The following is a 21,289-nucleotide window of genomic DNA, read 5'->3' on the forward strand; positions in this document are numbered from 1 at the left end:
TGAAGACAACAGCTATGGCTAAGGTACACTACTGAGTCAACGAAGTCAATCACTGCTTTGTCTTAAGCCTCCATGCAGCAATCAAATGAGGCATACAGCAATTAGGGCTTTCTTTGATTAAAACAACTTGGTGTATTTTAACTAAATATAAATATTCAGCAAATTCACTGTAACATGTACGTAAAAATTCACAGTCTCCCATACTTTAAGTTGGGTTCAGGCTTTTGAAAAAACTGCAAACTAAACTCTCACCAAAAGAAAAAACCAAAATTGTAACTTCATTTGCCACATGCTGGGCCATCTTTGTTTTAGGATGGACGCTCTGTTTGGGTCCTAGTGCCTACCTAGTTCTAGGACCCAGATGGAGCATTCTAAAACAAAGATGATCCAGCTTGTGGCAAATGAAGTTACAATTTTGGGTTTTTGCTTTTGGTGAGACAGAATATAGAAGTCACCCAAACACTCTGTCATCAGTACGTTCCCATAAGTTCCAGATATTTGTTAATATGGCTAAAAAATATTAGGGAAACATCAAAAATATTCTTACATTTCTTGCACAAAGAGCATGCTTGAGAAAGGTAAACACTTTGTGCTTTTTACTTTGCTTCTTTTGCCTTCATTCAATTAGCTGCTTGATACTGAGGCCTTCCAAGCTAGCATCAGGGATTATTTTTCTGAATCCTCAAGCAGACAAGTGTAGATATAACACTAGTTCCCTGTTCAGCTAAGAGCCAGCTTCAGAAACATCTACTCCCTTTCCTTCAGTGTTTCCTACAACAAGTTAACTGCCACCCTTTCCATTGCCAGTAAGCAATATGTAAAAACATGGTTTAGTGACAATTAAGAATAACCACGTTGGAATTGGAGTTCAGATTGCTGACAGGAGGGGAATTTGTACCAGGGGAGGGAGTACACACACATTCCAAACGCTGGCTCCCCATTCCGGAACACAGCCAGAATTACATGAGAACCACTCATTTATTTACAAATGAAAAAACCTCTCCTGGGCAATGCATGGGAGAGTTGTGAAAAGAAAAAAAATCAGCTACTCTGGCCCTGCAGCATCAGCTGTTTTGTTTTTCCTTCTACTCATTACATGTAGTCAGTTACTAGGAAACCGATCCGAACCATGTGATGCTGTTTGCCAATACTTAATAAAGTGCCAGACGAACTCTGCCACTCTGAAGTCAGTCAGAATGATCCGATCCACACAAAAAAAAATTGGCTGCTTCTAGTATACATATGAAACAAAACCACTGAATTAAAATGCATGTTCAACAGCAACAATGGAATGTAGAGATCGTTCAGTCCTTTGGGGGCGGGGGGAGAAACATAAATATCACACAAAATACTGTCTAATTGTAAAGAATATTCACCAAGGAATCCAAGTCTCTCTCAGCAGTTGTCCATGATGCAAAGGTTGGTCTTTCATGTGAAGTAAGCCAGAGCTATAAAAGCAATTACAGGTCCAACTCTTAAGCCTCTGTCAAGCTTATTTGTGTTCTTTTGTTGGTGCGTAGTAGAGTTCCATGGGCTTATTCACTTTCCAGTACTTTTCACTGACCAGCTCCAAGGAAAAAGAGCCATTTAACACCTAAAGACAAAATTAAAATTAGAGTCACAACCAGAAATGAACATTACAACATCTGAAACAGAATCAAATATATAGCCAGAGAAACAAAGTGTTGACCCAGCATACTGTAAACTGCATTAAGACAGTGTTTAGTCACGTTCAGTCTATAAATAAATAGGTTAATATAAACCAGCTGACAAGCCCAGTGCCAAAGCAAAAAAGCAGGTTTACACAGAGAAAGGATGCTTTACTAGCTTCCCACACTACGCTGCTATTCTTTTTATACAGCTATCCTTGTCTATATATATAAAAAGCTAACAGTGTTTTTGTTGATGACAGTATACCTCAGTAACTGCTGGGCCAATTCCTCTGAAAATTCCTAGCCACTATAGTCAGCCAGGCGAGAGTGTTTTTAGATGTTCACATACCTGAAATTTCACACCTGGCCCAGGTAAAACGCCTTTTTCCTGGCGCTCCCTGGTGAAGGACATGCAGCTGCCTGTGTGTAACTGTCACCCTTAGAATGTTCGTGCAGCTTAGAATGTTCACTCAGAAGGCCAGATATGAGCAGTGGAAACAGTACATAGGCAGTAACTCGAGTGGAAGTGAAACACATACACACACATACACACGAGGGAGAGGGAGGGCGGGGTGGCATGCAAAGGAAGAGAGGGAGGGAGAGGAAAGGGACGGAGGGGGAGGCATGCAAGGGAAGAGAAATGAGAGAGGGGAGACAGTGAGGGGTGGCATGCAAGGGAGGGGAGGCAGGGGGCCCAGCATCTTGATATGACCCACCCACCCTAGCGGAGGGAAAGGGAAGGGAGGGGGAGGGGTGGCATGCAAGGGAAGAGAAGGGAGGGAGGGAAGAGAGTGAGGGGCGACATGCAAGGGACGGGAGGGAGGGGCCAGCCAACCTAGATTTCCTGAATACTGCGGTTACAGTTAAGAAAACCAGGCACGCATTACTCAGGAGTAAGCTCGGTAAAGCAACCGTGACATACTTTGCATGGTTGCGTCGTGCCCCTCAGAGGGTTTCCTCAGAAGCGACACCCATTGCCACCAACCAAACTTACTCCTAGGTAAAGGATCATGACCAGCCAGCCTAGATGTGTGGGAGTGGTGCCTTTCCATTCCCCCCCCCCCCCCCGCCGCCAAGGAATGCGGGCAGACACATCAATGACGTCGCACAGTATCAGGCTGCGTGTTTGCATGAGCACGTACTGCTGGCCTCTGCAATTGATTTGCTGCTACTATTCCTTTCCCATTTCACCACAATAAGCCACAGCAACGCATGGCTGGGCCCTGCTAGTTAATCTATATATATAAAAATCTATCAGTTTGTTTTTCTGCTGACAGATAATCTCCCAAACTTCTGAACTGATTGCTTTAAAATTTTCACACAACGTCGCATTCGCGTACGGCTAGGTTTCCATACTCCTGTTGTGTACATGTCACAACTGTGCCAGTTATTGTGTACATGCCACACCTGTGACAGTTGGAACCACAGCTCTGTTCCACAACAGCGCCATCTGCTGGCCATCAAAGCAACGCCCTCTGATACAAGGGAACCAACCATGCCTTCCTTGAAAACCACTGCCATCTGGAGTGAAAGGGATGGGGCCCGCCATCTGGACATGACCCACCCACCCTAGCGGACGAAGGGGAAGGTGAGGGAGGGTCCAGGGGTTTGCTGGACCAAACGCTCTGAAATTTGAACACAACGTAGCTCATGCCTTCCAGCGTGTTTTATGCTAGATAATTCGCCTGCAAGGGAAGGGAGTGAAAGGGACAGGACCAGCCACCTGCACATGGCCCACCCACCCTAGCAGAGGAAGGGGAACATTAGGGAGGGACTGGCCGGGTTGCCATGCAAGGGAACAGGAGAGAGGGAGGGGAGCGAGGGGCCCCTTGCCCCTCCCCTCCCTTGCAAGCATTGTGTAATGACACATGTTCGAACCGTTTGCTTCCTTTTCTTTCTTTTCCACTTCACCAGACCACAGCAACGCGTGGCCAGACCCGCTAGTTTAGTATGAAGGAGTACAATAGCTCAGCGGTAAGTTACTCATCCGATCGGCACAGGCTATTAAAAGGAGCTACATTTCCAGTTAATGTTCAAAAAAATCCAAAATATATAAACCAAATTCCAAGCCTTTCAAGGCTCAATGCCAGCCTGAAGGAAATCTCTTCTGGCTCAATACCACTGCAAGTAATGTCTTGGATTACTTCTGACTCTCAATGGAAGGTACTTAGAAATTCGAAGCCTAAAACTTTGATGAAAGCCTGAGCACTTGAATCCTGATGGAACCTGATGTTTTAAAACAACTTTCAAGCTGTGTCTACTTTACTGAAGCCTTTCCAACTAGTGCTAGAAACATTTACAATTCTTAAACTGGAGTAGGAATGAGAACAAAATTAACTGGCTGATTACACAACTTTTCCTCATTGTCAACCATAAAAGAAAAGCTTACATGCTTCTCAAGTTTTTTACACGCTTTCACATCAAGTGCATAAAATAAAGTCATAACATTGTGACATGGTGACACATATTTTAGACATTATGAAGATCAAATGGTGAGTGGAAGAGGGCAACAGCAGTTAAGACAGTCATAAGAACCATGTTCCAGGAAGGGTTTCTCTCAAACGTGTTTGAGTTGCTGAGCCAAGAAGCTTACAGCTGCAGCTTTCTAAGGTAAGAATAAAAAGTTGCTATCCAGTTTGATGTCACCAGGGTTTTTTTCAAGCCATGTCTCATTAGTACTCCCCCACCCGCACCCCAAAAAAACAGTTGCAAGAATCAAAGACCCATTATGCATGGAATGCTTTCCCTGGGGCTCTTCACTGCGCAGCGGAATTGTAGTGGGGTCTCCTCACTTCCCCCCCCCCCCAAAAAAAACAGTTGCAAGAATCAAAGGTCCATTATGCATGGAATGCTTTCCCTGGGGCTCTTCACTGCGCAGTGGGGTTGTAGTGGGGTCTCCTCACATTTCTCTGTTTACATGTGAGGATGCACTTCACTGCCTGCTGTGCAGCTTGCCTGGTGAACTCTCCTGTGCCTAAGTTCCTGGTACTCTTAACTCTGCTCATCAACTCACTCTTAAAGGCACACATCTCATCACACCCGCTAGTCACAGGATTAATGGCTTGTTGAAGCACTTTAAATTTGTTATATTGATATTGATTTTGTCAATATTGCAGCCCTTTTCCAAAAATAATACCCCCAAATGAAAGAGGCAAAGCAATTCCCAGGACCATACTCTGCTGAAGAGGGGACCATATCCTAGAATTTACATTCTCTTTCCACACACACACATCCTGTTGCTGCTGCTGCAAGAAGAGAAAGAGGCTTGTTATTTCTAATATTCCTTGGTATTTCAATATTCCCGTGTTAGATCTATCATTATTTCAATAAATCTAATATGGTACACATGCTTTAAGTTGAAGTAAAGTTATAAAAAGCCCTTTAGGGCAGGAAATAGAGCCTGCCAGTCTCTTTAACAGAAGAAGGCTCAACACCCAGTTTTGTATTGCTTTGATAGGTATAAATAAATGGTCCTAATATAGATTTTTAAAGGACTTCACTGGCTTAATTGCCAATTTCAGGACATGTTGATCTACACATATACAAACCAGCCATTATGGTCACCTGGTTCCTCAGCTAAACTGGCCAAATTACTTGAGGTGAGCTGTTATAGGAAGCAGACACACAGATGCTGGAGGCAGAATTCACATCCCACTGATTCTAGAGGCACTGGAAGCAACAGGCTGCCTATTTTGTCCCAAATGATAAAAGCTAAATGTTGTTATACAGAAAACTAAGTCTTTCTAGCCCAAGATCTTATTTTTCTAGAAGCCTGATACAAATATGAAAATTCCATAAGGCTAATAGAGGAGCCAGAACGCCAGATGTGATTACATCTGCATTCTGACCTTCCTCTAGTGGGTTAAGAACTGCATTTTACTCTTGAGCTCAGAAAAGCTCAGAAATGGAGACTATGCACTGTCTACTCAGAAAGCTTCCCAGATGAGCAGAGATCTGAACCTGGATTTTCTCTTCACACATCCAAACCCAAGGCACTGAATAGTTATTTGGCTCTGTTTAGCAGGGAAGGCACGTACACACCTGAATTTGCTGCAAAAGTGAAGCTTTATCACAGTTCACAGAAAAATGCATGTAAGTTAGCTAGGTACAGCCAGCCCCAGGAAGAGTTGAAGTACAGCATATCTCACGACTGTTGCACTTCATTTTGCCCCAGTTAGATTTCCAGCTCAACCAGCTACTCACAGTGAATTGGCCATTAGCTGTAGCAATATAAATTGTGTACTGCTTCTCACTCGCTGTTTCAAGATTCATCTGATTAGACTCTCCTTTGCTCCGAAGTTCTTCCAGGGCCAGTCTTACAGCTAAATACTTGGACAAGTGATCAACTGTGGCATTGCCAGAGGTCTTTATATATCTGCAATAGAAGTACAGATGTAGCTATTAAAAATTGTTATTTATATCCCATCCTTCCCTATGGCTCAAGGCAACTTACAAGTAAAGTATACAATAAAGCTCCCAAATGCCTGCTGCCTATACCCCATTAAAAAGCTTGTTAAAGAAGACCTGCAGTGCTTGCATGACACTCTAGGGATGGTGCCCACTTTACCTTCTCAGGGAATCAACTCCATAAGGTGGGAGCTATGATGGGAAAAGCATGTGCACTGGTGGATGCCAGGCAGGTGGTACAGCTAGAAGGTAGCAGCCGGAAGACTGCAGCGGGCACATGGGGCACAGGAAAAGATAATATGTGAACCATATGGGTGCTTAGCCAGCTATAAAAGTCTGAACTGTATCCTAGAACTGGACTCGGAAACAAACTGGCAGCCAATATAACTGTTTTAAGGTGGGTAAGGTATGTCCCATCAGTTAGTTTCTGACTGTAATTAGGCTGCTTCAGTCTGAACCAGCTGCAATTTCCAAATCTTCTTCAAGGGTTGCGCAAAACAGAGTAGACTACAGTAATCCAACTGAAGGGTTACAAAAGCATGGATTAGCATGGCCGAGCAGCTTAGTCTAAGAAAGGTGAAGATTGGGGAACCAAGAATAGCTGACAGAAGGCACTCTTGATCAACAAACAGCTTTTCAAACAGCTTTTAACCTGCTCTGCAAATACAGATCCATTCCATCCACCAAAAGTAGATCTACTTCTTCCAAAACAGCATGATACCCAATTTGTCTTGATTCAACTTGTTTCACCTTCGTTGCTAACGGTTCACAAGCAAAGCAATCCACGCTAAGTGTGATGGGCAGCTAACCAGCACTTAAAAGAGATTAATACAGCACACAGTAGATAGCATTTCAAAAAGCCTAGCACGCCACTCAGAATGTAGTTTCTAAACTCAGGATAACCGCTCCTACTTACCTTGTCTGTGCACTATCATCATTCTCCATGAGGGTAGGATGCGGTCTGAAAACTAGTTCTATTTCACTTGCACCATCCAGTACTGGGTCTATAGCAACTGTCGTATTGTTATTGTCCAGTTCTAGCCCAGAATCATCCGACGTTTTGGTCCTTTTGTTACTTGGCCCTGCTTCCTGATTGCTGTGAGTTGAAGCATTGCTACAGTGTGAACTGTCACCGTTGTCTTCGGCACCACTACCGTTCTCAATCTGTTGCTTCTTGCCTCTCTGTAGTCTAAGGAACAGACAGAACAAGCTCAAGAAATTGCATAAGCTTGTCAACCAGTTATTTTGCAGAGTTCTAGAACGAACTAGTAGAAATGCTGTAGTCAATCTGGAACTCTTACAGTAAATGACAGAGAGTTGAATCCTGTTGAATCCTCTCTCTTATGCCACTGGCATGAGAGAGGTTATACTGGCATAAGAGGAGGCCCCTTTTGCCCCAGAAGGAATATGCTAGGGGGAGATCATAGCACACATGTGGACAAAATCCATGTACAAGAAGGCTACATTGAGTGGCTGATTTAGACCATCCTCCCTTTTTGTACCAGCAGAAAAACAGAAGGATCTGTCCCATAGAACCAAAGGGTAATTTCATCACACAGAGCTCAAGTAGAGAGTTGGTCAGTGCAGTCTATGCAGGATAGCCACCCAAGTGTCTTAATGAGTAAGTGATGTGCAGTTGGTTTGCAGGCAACTAAGTTGTGCTGCCATTTTTCCTTTATTCCAGGTGAGACACAGACAGATCAGTACAAAAGCAGATGAGCAACATGGGTAGCTTTAATGGGAAGTCACAGGGTCTTCTCACATGATCTCAAATAGGGATATGATTATATCAGTGTTACAAGTTAACTAGAGATTGCAAAGGAAAGCACAAGTCAACAGGATAGTAACAGAGTAACTAACTGAGTAACTAACTAACAGGATAGTAACTAACTAACTAAGTAAGTAACTAACATGGAAATGTGTGAATCCTAATCAAGAAGGGGTGTGAAATCTGCAGCCTAAGCTTGCTAGAGTTGTGCTCCAAAATACAGTCTCTTCATGTAAGAATTTTAAAGTCAATTAAACAAGCAAAATGTATTAAGAAAGATATCTGTATAGATCTGTGGTGCAACCATTTGTAATATACTGTTCTAAAGTGATGAAGCATCATAATTTACAAGTTATTTGAGAGAATGGATAGAGACATTTCTCAAGTAATGAGGGAAACACAAAATAATTGGTCTACTTTCTTTCACTGGGGTGCTAATCATTTTATAGAAGGAATGTGCAAGAGCTCCATAAGAAGCAGGTGGGAATTCTTCCCAATCACATTTACAAATCACATTTACAGTGCAAAACTATGCTATTCTAGCCAACTGCAAAACGGCACTCCTTTGCATTACCCTGACAAAGTACAATTTCCCAAGTGGCTCATTAAATACCAGGATGGATTTGATTTAAATCACTAGTCCACAAGATTTAAATTAAATCACCGTTTTCTACATAAAGACTCATTCTTGCTGGTATAATGTTCATATTTACAACTAGATTTATGCCTGCCTTAGGTTCATCAAAATATCCCCAAGCTTGGTCTCTTATGGCCAGCTGCCATTATAGATTTTCTTCTCCAGGGAGAAAATAATATGATTAACCTCAGGCTATACATACAAAGATCCCAAGACCTATTCTGCTCAAAAGGTTCCATTTTAATTTTTACTGCTTGCCTCTCCCTCCTCACACTTAGCTCCTTGTGCAGATGTATTCCATTCCCAACAATTTTCTATTCATTGAACTTCTTGAAACTTAGCAGTTAAGAAAGAGGTTGATTCTGAATACATAGATTTGCAAAAGAACAATGGCATTAAGGACTTTTTCTCAACTCTGTATGATAATTTTACAACATTTTTACTGTGATGAAGTGGCATGTTATCTCTGCACAAATTCACAGTTTTGAGAGCTGTAAAATAAGGTATGTGTGATAATATCTACCCAAATACTCTTACAGAAACTTCTGGATGAGAATTACATTGTGAATGGATTAATAGAATTCATTTACCAAACAATTTACACATTGCATGAATATACAGTCTCATGCTGCATAATTAAAAATGAATCCTTATTTCATGATGAATAACCATTGGGCTATAATGTATCTTAAATAGAAAAATATTTAAAGTATCTTTAGATAGATTTGTTCCTCAAAAGGTATTTTATTTAAAAATCTGATTTAATTTTTAAAAATATTTAAATAAAACATCCAATTTTTTATTTTAAAAAACATTAATTTTTATCCACCCTGTTAAATATTGCACAATATTTGTGTACACAAATACCATTCAAGGCACTCAATGTGGTATTCTAATCAACACTGCACTTGCAGCCAATTCATTCCAAAAAGTAGTGCAGGGTACACTGATAGAGTGCTGCTTATAGCACTGAGCTGTAGATTCACATGCCTTGACATATGCCAGAACTTATTCAAGTTTTACCTTTCACACACATCCAAGTTAATAAATCTATTGATATACCTTATACCAGGTCAGCTCTTTGCTCCATCAAAGCCAGTATTCCGACTGGCAGAAGCTCTACAGGGTCTCCCCAAGTCTCTCAATCAGATTCTTTTAAAAAATGAACGTGGTAAGGATTGCTGAATTTGGAAACTTTTTCTTGAAATGCATGTGCTCTACTGCTGAGGAATAGCTCTTTCTCATTTACAGCTCTAATAGTTCAGAACCTCCTACCTGTTCAAAGCCTGAATTTTCAGACCCTCCTCAATGCTGTGGCTCAGAGCTTGCTGGTTATTGTGCTTGCTGATCCTTGCTAGGACTCTCTCCTGATGAGCCTCATATTCATCACGGCTAGGATAGATTTTACTAATGAGGGCATCAAAGTTTGGATCTGGTCTCAATGACCTTTTCGAAACCAGTTTTTTACGACATGTAGGGCATTCCTTGTTTCTAGGAGCAGAAGAGAAAAGGTGAAAACTAATTCCCCAAATATGCCCTTCATTCCATGCTTTGTAAGCTAAGAGTCTGCTGCCTGAACCAATGCCTTGACAGCTTTGTGAAATAAGAAGAGTTGATTCTTATACCCTGCTTTTCTCTACCACAAGGAGTCTAAAAGCAGCATACCATTGCTTTCCCTTCCCTTCCCCACAACAGGCACCTTGTGAGACAGGTGGGGCTCAGAGAGTTGAGAGAGAACTGTAACTGCCCCAAGGTCACCCAGCAGGCTTCATGTGGAGGATTAGGGAAGACTGCCCCAAGGTCACCCAGCCCGCTTCATGTGGCAAATTAGGGAATCAAAACTGGTTCTCCCGATTACAGCCTGCTGCTCTTAACTGTTATTCTACACTGGCTACCTGAAAAGTTTCTGACTGATAATAAGAACTTTGACATGTGTAAATTAAGTGCAGTCAGACTTGCTTCATGATGAGATCACACATGTTAAAAGTCTGGCCCAGGCCCTGGTGGATGGCTGAGGGAAAAGGAAGAAGAATTCCTTTTGCAGCCTTTCTCCCCAGTCAATATAAATAATTGCTTGACAAAGCACACTGGATACTGTTAGACTTGGAACAAAGAGGCCTGAGTAACTCTGGATCCATCCCCAACTCTCTAGTGATATTTCTCCTAGAGTTGTTGTAAGGATAAAATTTAGGGGTGGGGGCCAGGGAAAAACACTAACAAATGCACTAACTGAAAGCCCTCCCTTTCCTCCAGTGCTGCAGCAGAACATTTTAAGAGTGCCAGCCATTGGGGCAGATTAAAGCAAATGCATATACTACACAGTATACCAGAATCATAAATTTACTGTGCAGAGGCTGTAACTAGTCCAAACCTCATATGTAACTTGTTCCTCACTTACCCACTCCTGAGGGCTGTGATGATACAGTCAGCACAAAAACGATGGAGACATTCCTTCGTAGTCATGGTGTTTTTCAACATATCCAAACAAATGGGACACATCAGTTCACTGTGGAGGCTTCGGGGTGACACCACTATTTCCAAGCCATCTGTTATTGCTTCCTAATGATACAAAGAGCTCTTAGGCAATGATATACTTGGCTGAGGATATTATTTTAAAATGTTACCAAGTGAAAAATGATTCTTCTTAAAAACTCGTTTGTTTTCTATTTCTTGAAGTGAAAAATCTAAGATCTGAATTTTGTTGCACCATTTTAAATTACAAATCAGAAGTTGGGGGATGGGGTACAATCACATACACAAACATGCTGTGTTCCTTGCACTCTAAACGAAGAGGTAAAAAGCAACCCTGCAGTACCTGAGGTGTTCGCTGAAGTTCATACAAGCTGAGCTCCCACGTTTTGCTTAGTGGCTGTGTTCCATTTGTCTGCACAGCTTGAGACATAGCTTTAAAAGACAAAAAAACCCCATCAAAATCAAGCATTGAAATAGGTTATAAGCATTGGGCATTTTCACTCAAACAGCATACTGGGGTAGATTCAGACACAATTTGGACATTCTCCTGTAGCTGTTCAGACTACATTCCGCAGTTTACTTCTAATTTAGATACATTCCCCATAATTTTATATAGAACGTCTTTGGTCCAAGGATATCAGTCCTGGATATCTAGACTGCAGAAATATTAGGGGTAGCTCTCCAGCACACATTCTAATCCACTAGCTTCCATGAACACATGGGAGTTTTCAAAAAGGGCCAAACAGCACATCTGGGTTATTAAAGAGTTTGGTTTGGGGAACCACACAGCAGCTGCAAGAAACTGATTTTTAAAGATGAAGGTGATCCCAAATGGGCTCAGAGTGCACACTCCTAAGGGAGGAAAGATTCTACCTCACCCCCAAGCCATTTTCCCATGTGGAAACAGCACTAGCAATTATGTCTCCATTTTTGCCACTACATGTGAATAGAATACATGTGGAGCAGCAAAGGGGGGGGGACTACCCCCAATAGTATTTTTGCACCGGGGGGAGGGGGGAGGCTGGAGCCAGTGATGGCACTATAAGTAATGGCACTTCTTCTTTTTAAGAAGACATTCCCCATAGCTGCAGTGTGGCTGTGCAGAACTGAAGCTGTGTAAGAGGAACCTCAGTCTAACTCTTAAAAAACCCAAACGTGTAGTCTGGCCCTAAGAGATAATGCAATCTAAACAGCTCATAGTTTCACTTAGACTGGAACCAAAAAGTAAATTTATTTCACACGGAAAATTACTTGTAACTACTTGTAATTTTCTAGGATTTTATGGTGTTTAATTTTGTACACCATCCAGAGTCCTTCAGGGGTGGGCAGTATAATAAGTTTAATAAATAAATACATAAAAGAGATTGTGGTGGCCCAGAATTCTTCACTATGAAGCAGGGAGGTCCTAGGGGGCAGGGAACGAGAAAGAGCCCCTGAACTCTTTCTAGCACTACCTCCTTTGATGAAAATCCTAGACATTTAGGTATAGGCTGTTAGATACTTATTAAACAAAAAGGTAACACCAAACACAGAAAGATGAGAAATGACCAAAATTCAACATTTCTCATGCAACAGTTTTAACAGAACTCAAACCACCCCATTATTAAAAACCAAAGTTGCATAGGATGGGCTTGGATTTGTGAAATATCCTATTTCATTCCATATATACAAGCTACCACTCACAGAACTCTGTACCAATCAAATTATTGAGCATTGATTCTTACACAGAGAAAGGAATATGTCATCACAAAAACATCATCATTTTTACAGAATTCATTTCATTTCATTTCAACCTTTAATGGCATATAAATTATTTCCAATTTTTACACAATTCTAAGTTGGATGCCAGGTGATCTTACGTCGTACCATTTCCTAATTAGTGCTGAAATGTCAAATGCTTTACTTTCCCTATTTCATAGCCCCAGGTGTATAATATTACATTGCTTCAAAGGTGGCAGGGGGTAGAATCTGCAAGTAGCTCTCTAATGAAAACCTTTCTGAGAACTAGACAAATCCACATCTTTCTGAACAGCTGATCAGAAAATTAACTGGTACCATCGAACGTTATCAGAAAAGTATCTGCGTCAAGCAGCTTGCCATGTTGTTTGTTTTTATTGCTTTCACATTAGGTTTTTTTTTTAGTGTAGCAAGTAATTTTACTACTTTGTCTTAAGCTATTCTGAGAATTTAGGTGGAAAAGGGGGAGGGGAATCACTAAACAAATCCCCTTAACTCCTACCAACACCAGATCTGATTTTCCAGGAAAAACACTTTTGGATACCAGTGCATCTGCTTCCAATATTTAAAAAAACAGAACAAGCAGAGCAGAATTTCTCATGTAAAATGTAAACCAGGAAGAGAAGAAATTTAAGCATTCATGAATACAGAAGTCCTCTATTCATTTCGAGAGGGAAAATATAACAGTATTTGTCAGAAGACACTATAGCAAGTAAATATTTTTAAGGTCTCCCATTTTTCAATGCTTGAATATATGAATTATATTTATTTCTCAATTTATTATTTTTTTAACCTGCAGGCACGTAGATTATCACAGTGAATTATTTTTTGCAGTTTTCCTCATTTTACCGTCCCTTGAACAGCAATATAAACTTCTGTTTCTTTTTCAGATCACCAATCAACATAGGAATTGGCATTTTATTATTCAAAATAGTGTAGGGTTGGACTTTTTACACAACAGCCATCAGAAAGGCCTTGGTGAACATATTCTGTTGCTTGGGGCAATGAGGAGACGGATTATCTAATAGGGGTAGATCACACAAATAGCTCTGAAGGCAGCAGAAAGAGGGAAGGATGCAACTAAACGCAACAAAAAGCCCAGTGACACCTTAAAGACTAACATTTCGTTCAATATGAGCTTTCATGAGCAGCTGCTCGCGTTGCCAGATAGGTCTGGAAACAAATTGAGGATCCTACTCTATGAGGCAGATTAGGGGGGAAGGGGGCTCAACGAGAGACGTTTACACAAAGAAACACAATGGTACAAAATGAAGAGAAACCATTAGAAAGCCAAAAGTAAAGGGGAAACATGTTGTTGGGGAGACAGAGAACATTCAAGATGAGGCATTAGAAATCACCCCCTGGAACAGCAGAAAGGAAAATGTTCCATCAGTGCAGAGTAAAGAACCAGCGTTCAATTTCCTCCCTCTGTCCTCTGCTGAATTTGAGATTTTAAAATTCTGAACTCTAAAATGTAAGCTATCACATAGACTTCCTACTTAGACACAACTACTGCAGGCACCAACATGGAACTTACTGAGATTTTCCTGCAGATGTTTTTCTTGATGTCAGTTGTCAGGTGGCAATTTTTGCCTTGTCTTTTAAAATCAGGGGGGGGGGGGGGAATTTACTCGCTAACCATGAGAGCCACTTCGTCAAATTGTTGTTTTAAGTTCTGTCTTGAATGTGACTCCTTTTGACACCTTGTATTTTATAGTTGTATACAGTTTTATTTGTATTTTATGCTTACATTTTTGCTCTTGGTTTTATGCTTGTTAAGACCACGTGGTTACAACCATAAAATTAAATCACAACTACTACTTAGCCTGTCAGCTACATGGCAGTGTACATTCTGCAAAAATAGGCTCACATGATCTATGGGGAAAAGAAACAATCTCTATATTATACTAACATCCATGCAACCCTAGCTCCTATACTTCTAATAGGATGTCTATCATATTGTACTACGTTTGCACGCTAGAGGCCATGTACAACAGATAAACCTGGATGTTGCTGCAGTACCAGGTGAGGTTAACTGCCACTTCTTTAAGATGTCTAAATGTTGCTTTAGCTAGTCAGACATATCCGATTACACGCAAAAATCTTGCTCAGAGTTTGACAGAAGCCAAAGCACTATACTAATAAGAGATGCACAGTCCTAGCATATAACATTCACCAAATACAATGAAATTCCACAGTGTCCCAAGCAAAAATCCACCCGTCACATCCTGCATACTACTCCTTTCCAATATTCCTTTCATTAGTGCCTGTGCTGTGGCTTTAAAAAAAAAGAGAGAGAAAGGGAGGCACCAACAACGACTGTGATTGAAAAGATCATTACTTGCCTTTCCTACCAGAAAGCCAAAAACATAACTACAATTTCATAGCTTTCAACTTGTGGGGTGGTTAGTATGGGGGTTAGTAATGGTGGTTATTACCATTACAGAAATTAAAAGGAGGATGTATAAACCTCCCATTTATAATTGGAATCATATCATGTATTTATTTAATTTTTATCCCATCCTCTAAAGTACGCAGGCTGGCATACATGGTGGTCTCCTTCCCCCTATTTTATTCTCACAAGTACCCTATGAAGGATTTAAGGCTCAGTGAGTTCCACGAGGACTTGAACCTTGTTCTTACGAGCTTTAGTTTGACACTCCAGCAACCACACCGCATGGAAAGATGCTCAAATTCAGCTTCAGATTTTGCTTTAGGGCAAATCTGGCAGAGAAAGTCTATAGACGGACAGACTCTCTACCATTACAGTACTCTTATAGTACTTCAGCTTTTCTGTAAGTTTTTCTGACATTCAAAACTTACTTTGGAATTTGTTTCTGGAGAACCTTCCATGGAAGTTCTAGTAAAGCACATACATGCAGCCTTAGCACACAATGAAAAAGAAACATATATTAAGGATTCAAAATATTTCCTCCACTGTCTCAGATTACCTAACGGAAGTATTTTAGTTTCTTCTAAAAACGTACATTACATATTTGTTTGTGGGACAAAAGACTATTCAATCAATGGGAGCTAGTGTTTAAAATACATAAATAGTAAGATTGTATATTTATTGTATAAATATAAAACTACTAGGGGAATGTTAGTCTTACTGATATTTTTTAAAACACATATTCCTGGACATTTCTGTGAATTATGTTAAGCAAACATCTGATCTAAAGCATAGCCAAAAAATCCTGTTATGTTTTAGGTTCATTTTTTCCCACAACTAGAGTCTTGGCTGCAGCCAGTGTAAGGAAATATAAGACCATTTGTAATCTCACATGGCTTCACCAATTCCTTGAAGGGTCTGGAGCAGGAGAGAGGAAATGAGCTTTTCCAACTGTAGTATATACCATGTTTCAGCTGACAAGAGAGGTATAGAGGGGGAAAATGTTATGCCTTTAATAAGTCTACAGTGTAGCAAGTCTCAACATCTGCAAATCCAGAGAATAGTGCATTCTTTCCTCCATTACTGGTCCTTCAGAGCCAGCTTTCTCAAAAATTTCAGCAAGTCACTCAGGGAGATGCAAGACTCATTGTGGCATAAGGCCATGGAACCAGGAAACCCAGTTCCAAATCCTCACAGACCACTCAGCCATGGAAGCTCAACAAACAGCCTGAGGCAAGCCACTATCTCTTCAGTAACCTAGCTGTACAGGGCAGACACAAGAACCTCAGGTAAGAATCCCATTATTCTGCTTCCAACAGTGGCCAGCTGCTGCTTCTTGTCCATTTTCAATTACAGCATGAAAGCAATAACTCTTTCCCATTCAATGCAGCATCACTCACTTGGGAGATATACCACTTCCTAACATGGAGGATGCGTTTAGTTAAGGCAGCTAATAGGTGCTGATAGGGCTATTTTTCATGAGAGGGTATGTTCAGGATCCAATGACTCTTAAGTATACAGAGCGTAAGACTTGAACCCTTCCCTCAAGAACACTCCATTATAGCAGCTGGTTTAACAGCCCATACATGAGTTTTGGTACCACATGACTCAAGCTAACTGGATGCCTTCTGTACCATGAGTAAGGAAGCCCAATGGAGACATACTTGTTTCTGTGCAGAATGCCACTGGGGCACTTGCAGGGATTTTGCTCTTTCTTCAATTCCTTTTCTAGAAGATGATGAAGCGGATACATTGTGAGCCTCCAGTTTTCAAACTGTCTACTTAAGATGCCTGGAGATGAAATCATTGCTTTGTCTTCAGGGCGCTTCACATAATGCACTGCTACTGTTAACTCAGGAACTGATTCCCAAGATAACCACACATATCTGCAGTTATCATTACAGACATGTACCAGTTGCACTTGTTTCTTTCAGGACCAAACCCCCACTGTTGTTTTTTGAAAGGGAAAGCTACAATTTATACATGTGAAAACTATAATTAATACTACTGCATGCAGACAAGTGTAACAGTCTGAACATGGGAACTGCCTCCCAAGTCTAAAATGAATCATATGAAGTGATTCTTATCTTTCATTATATTTGCCCTATCCCTCCTGAAACAAGCTCAGGGCCATTCAAATGGTCTCTACCACACCCCACACCCGCACATTACAAGAGTTAATGATTTTTAAGGCATCTAAACACATTTGTTCTTGATATTGGGAAGCCCATTATGACACTGAGGAAGTACTCCAACCGATCAATAAACGCCAGACAAAAAGCAAGTCACAAGTAGGACTATGCAGAGTCACTAGAAACTTCACTACTATCAAAGCTTCACTACTATCCAAATTCCCTGAGGTTCAGTATGAGGAGGAATACCAAGATTCAGTGTAAATTTCATCACAGGATTAGTTTCAACAACTCTAGTCTTAGTACTAAATTTACTTGAATCTTAACTTGTTATCTGACCTTCAGCATCTATCTGCCTTACTGACTTGACCTGCTTCATGGAAACACAGATACTTCTTGTTCAAGAGCTGCAGAAACTAAGCATCAGCAACAGCAAGGAACTCAACAATGAACGGCTTCTTTCTTCCAACTAGTTCTACCACATCTTGAGTGCAGGCTATTTCATCTAGAAATCAGACTCCCATTTATGCCTTATTCACTTGACCCTTTTGATAGATAATCCTAGTTCTGTCGTGCGTAGGTCAGAATGCTAAAAACACTTCTGCATTCATGTTTAAACTTAAGATATGGATAAGGTGACTACTAAAACTTCTCAGGAAGTTAACACAGAATGGGTTCAAATGCACAAGACGCAGCAACAAATCTCTTCTCACAACAGTTACTAGACCACAATTTTTATCACACGAAAATCAATTTTTTTAAAAGAGTGAGACAACAAGGTCATATCACCTTGCTGCAGATCACTGTAGAGAAAATAACTACGTTGCCTTAGGGAGGGAGGAGAGAGACAATACTGTATAAGAAAAATCAGGGCAAGAAGTAAAAGAAACAATTTCACCCACTATACCAAATTAAAACACAAGCAACCTTGTTAGGATTTACAATTAAGTCAGACCAATGAGTGTTGAAGAAACATTGTGCATTCTACTGAATTCTCTATTGGAAGCACCTCAGTAGATGAACAGGTTGTATTTGAAGATGTTTTCCTCAGAAGCAAATGAAAAAAATAAGGGATGATGTTGATGTTATGATTTTTGAAGAAGTGTTTTCTCAGTGCCTGATAGCTGAGGCACAGTTGTTTCCAAATCAAACTTGGAGACACATACACTAAAGTTTAGCGTATCATACACTATACACCTTCCATACACTAAAGTTTAGCGTATCAGTGAGGATTACCCCCTCTCTGAGAATCTCACATTTTCTGCATGTTTGTCCTCACTGGAAGGAGGCAAATCCAGCATGGTCAACCACATAGAAACACAATGGAAAGCCTCCTAAAGGTATATAATCCTAATTAATGTAGTAACTGACTGATCCAATTGAACTTCATGTAAAAGGCCCTGCCTGCCTTCACATTAAAAAGAGGCTAGTCCAAAGCAGGAACTCTATTCAGAGACACAGCAGGCAGCATCTCCTAGGAGTTTTTGTCACAACACACTGGCACACATTCCACATAGTGAGGAGCTACTGGCCAAAGATATGCTTTACAGACTGATCAATTAGGAAAAGTGTGATGAGCATATTGGCAGAGGGAGCAAGTGACCCTTAAAAAAAAACTGCTCTGAATCAATATAATAATTCAACCAAAAGGAGCATGCCTAAAACACACACAAAAACATATCCCAAAACATGCCATAAAGTGAGGGGAAAGAATTCACCCACTCCCTTCCCTTTTACAGATACATTTCCAGATATCCCTACTGACATATACAGTCCCAACTCCTTTGTAGTACCAGAAAACGCAGCTGAAGAATGACTGCTAATTTTGTTACCTGTATTAACCAAACATAAAGCACTTAAATATACATTACCATCTCAAAAAAAGTTTTATTTATTTAATTTGTGCCCCATCTCCCCTGACATAGCCAGGCACAGTTCCCACCTACAAAGTTTTTGCTTACAAAGGTCAGCTTTTTAAAAAATCAAATGAGAGACAGGGTACTACCAACAAACAGGCACTATCACACACAGTCATTTTACCATGGCATGTCCACAAAAAAGATACATGGAATCAGCCTCATGTCAAAAACCAGCAACACTATGAAATATTCCTTTTCTAGAGAGCTCCACTGAGACTCTGACATCCTTCCATAGATCCGACCAGAGCTCAAAAATCTAACAAAGTATCAAAGAAAGCAAAACACAGATACCTCAAAGTTCACATGGAGTGGGCTCCACTCCATGAAGGCATCTACTTGACTAAAAATTGTGTTAGTCTTTCAGGTGGCACTAGATTCCAACTCACAACAGTTGCGATGCTAGCAACCATAACTTCTTAATCTCTCCAATAGCTACTCTACTGGCTCTATCCTTTGATTTACACTATTCATAGGGCAGACTACTATCAAGCAAGATGCCAACAGGAGTACAACAAAGCACATCTACACTCCCTAGTAAACTATCCATGAGCACATACACTACACTACCTGCAAACAGAATCAAATACCTCCCACAAAAGCTACTTGGCCCGCAGTTTTCTCTTTATAGTATATGAATGCAGCCACGGGGGGGGGGGGGGATTATAAACTGCTGATGCCATAGACGGGCAATCCTACCCACAAGTGAATTACTCCAAAGCCACTGATGTCAATAGGCTTGAACTGGAATAACTGCACAGGTTTGCACAAGGAGCATCATTCTGGGAGTAGGAGTCAGACTTCGCCCCCCCCCCCCCACCTTCCCGGCTCTTCAATCTGCAGGAGACGCTCCTGACAGCCGAAGGGGACAGCGATGGAAGAAGACAACCATCGCCACGCATCACTTCAATGAGGAGGAGGAGGAGGAGCGGTCGCAACCACCCATCTGGGTAGCAGAAGGAAAAGGGGGTGTGATAACCCAGGCAGCCGAACAGGGCTGTCTGTGCACCCCAACCCCGCGCGCGCATGCTTACTCGAAAGCAAACCCACGAACTGCCTCCCCAGGCAGCGCGGCTGGGATTTTTGCAGAGGGAGAGTCTGGGGCTTCCACTGCTCTCCCCGGGGCCACTGAGGGACCCTCCCCCTTGGAGCCCAACCCCCGGCTGCATAGACAACAGCGGGGCGAGCGCCCCCACCCCACTCACCGGCCCCGCTGCTCGCCCCCTCGCGGAGGCTCGTCCGCTCCCGGCCCACTGCTCGGTTCTCTCGCCCGTCGTTGGTACCGCCGCCACCACCGGCCCCGCCGCCGCCGTCCCCTCTCCCCGCAGCCAGGGCTGAGGCGAGTGGGCAGCGGCTGCCTCAGCCCCCCGCCCCCAATTGTAAGCGACACAATATGGCGCCTGCCGCAAGGGACGCCGGGAAGGAAAGAAGGGAGTTGTATGATTCATGGTGGCTGAGGCCTGGAAGGGGTGGGGGTCAGGGAGGCGGTGCGGTAGTCAGCTGAAGGTCTGCCCACCGGCAACGCCACTCCCTGCTGCCTTTTGGCAGGCAGTCGGAAGGCGCCGTCCTCTCAGCGGTTTTGTGGCAGCGCAACTTCAGGCAGTCTTCGACGCTCATCCCCTTTTAAACTTCTGGCACGTTCGCCTTAACGGCTTGGGTTGAAAAGATGGCAGGCTTGCTAAATTCCAGGTGAGGCCTGGAGATCTCTTTGTGTTACGACAGAGTTCAGTTCTCAAATGTCAGCTTTGGCAGGTGGGTTCTATGGCATTGCTCCCGGACCTCCAAAACCTTTCATTCTCCCACCCCCAATCTCAAGGTATATATCCCAACCCAGAGTCGGCAACCCTGAAGTAAGACTTTTCCACAATGATGTTTTAATGTCCCCTTTCCCTTACATCTAATTTCAAGTATCTTATTTCAAGGTACTTGCCCCATCTCCTCCAGCTGATAGATGTCAGGACATAAGAACATAAGAACAAGCCAGCTGGATCAGACCAAAGTCCATCTAGTCCAGCTCCCTGCTACTTGCAGTGGCCCACCAGGTGCCTTTGGGAGCTCACATGTAGGATGTGAACGCAATGGCCTTCTGCGGCTGTTGCTCCCGATCACCTGGTCTGTGAAGGCATTTGCAATCTCAGATCAAAGAGGATCAAGATTGGTAGCCATAAATCGACTT

General features: G+C 42.0%; 1 protein-coding gene across 1 annotated transcript; it reads right to left on the reverse strand.

Annotated features, from left to right (window-relative positions):
• Positions 1–1,228: 1,228 nt before the first annotated feature.
• On the reverse strand, positions 1,229–20,488 carry RNF2 (ring finger protein 2). Its single transcript, XM_048482518.1, has 7 exons — positions 20,319–20,488; positions 11,280–11,368; positions 10,863–11,023; positions 9,740–9,955; positions 6,976–7,248; positions 5,856–6,027; positions 1,229–1,594 (listed from the first exon to the last, which is right to left on the reverse strand). The coding sequence occupies exons 2-7, from the start codon at positions 11,364–11,366 to the stop codon at positions 1,493–1,495; spliced, it is 1,011 nt and encodes a 336-aa protein (XP_048338475.1). The 5' UTR covers positions 11,367–11,368; positions 20,319–20,488; the 3' UTR covers positions 1,229–1,492.
• Between the last annotated feature and the right edge of the window lie 801 nt (positions 20,489–21,289).

This window comes from Sphaerodactylus townsendi, unplaced genomic scaffold (assembly GCF_021028975.2).
Source record: "Sphaerodactylus townsendi isolate TG3544 unplaced genomic scaffold, MPM_Stown_v2.3 scaffold_18, whole genome shotgun sequence".
In the NCBI taxonomy this organism is placed as follows: Eukaryota; Metazoa; Chordata; class Lepidosauria; order Squamata; family Sphaerodactylidae; genus Sphaerodactylus; species Sphaerodactylus townsendi.

What these genes read in the sequence shown, in the direction of transcription:
- RNF2 (XM_048482518.1), bottom strand. Translation starts at nt 11,366, where the DNA reads ATGTCTCAAGCTGTGCAGACAAATGGAACACAGCCACTAAGCAAAACG. An exon ending in ATCACAGCCCTCAGGAGTGG is followed by an intron (nt 9,956 to 10,862) that starts GTAAGTGAGGAA and finishes TTCTGCTCCTAG; the next exon opens with AAACAAGGAATGCCCTACAT. An exon ending in GATGATAGTGCACAGACAAG is followed by an intron (nt 6,028 to 6,975) that starts GTAAGTAGGAGC and finishes CTTCTATTGCAG; the next exon opens with ATATATAAAGACCTCTGGCA.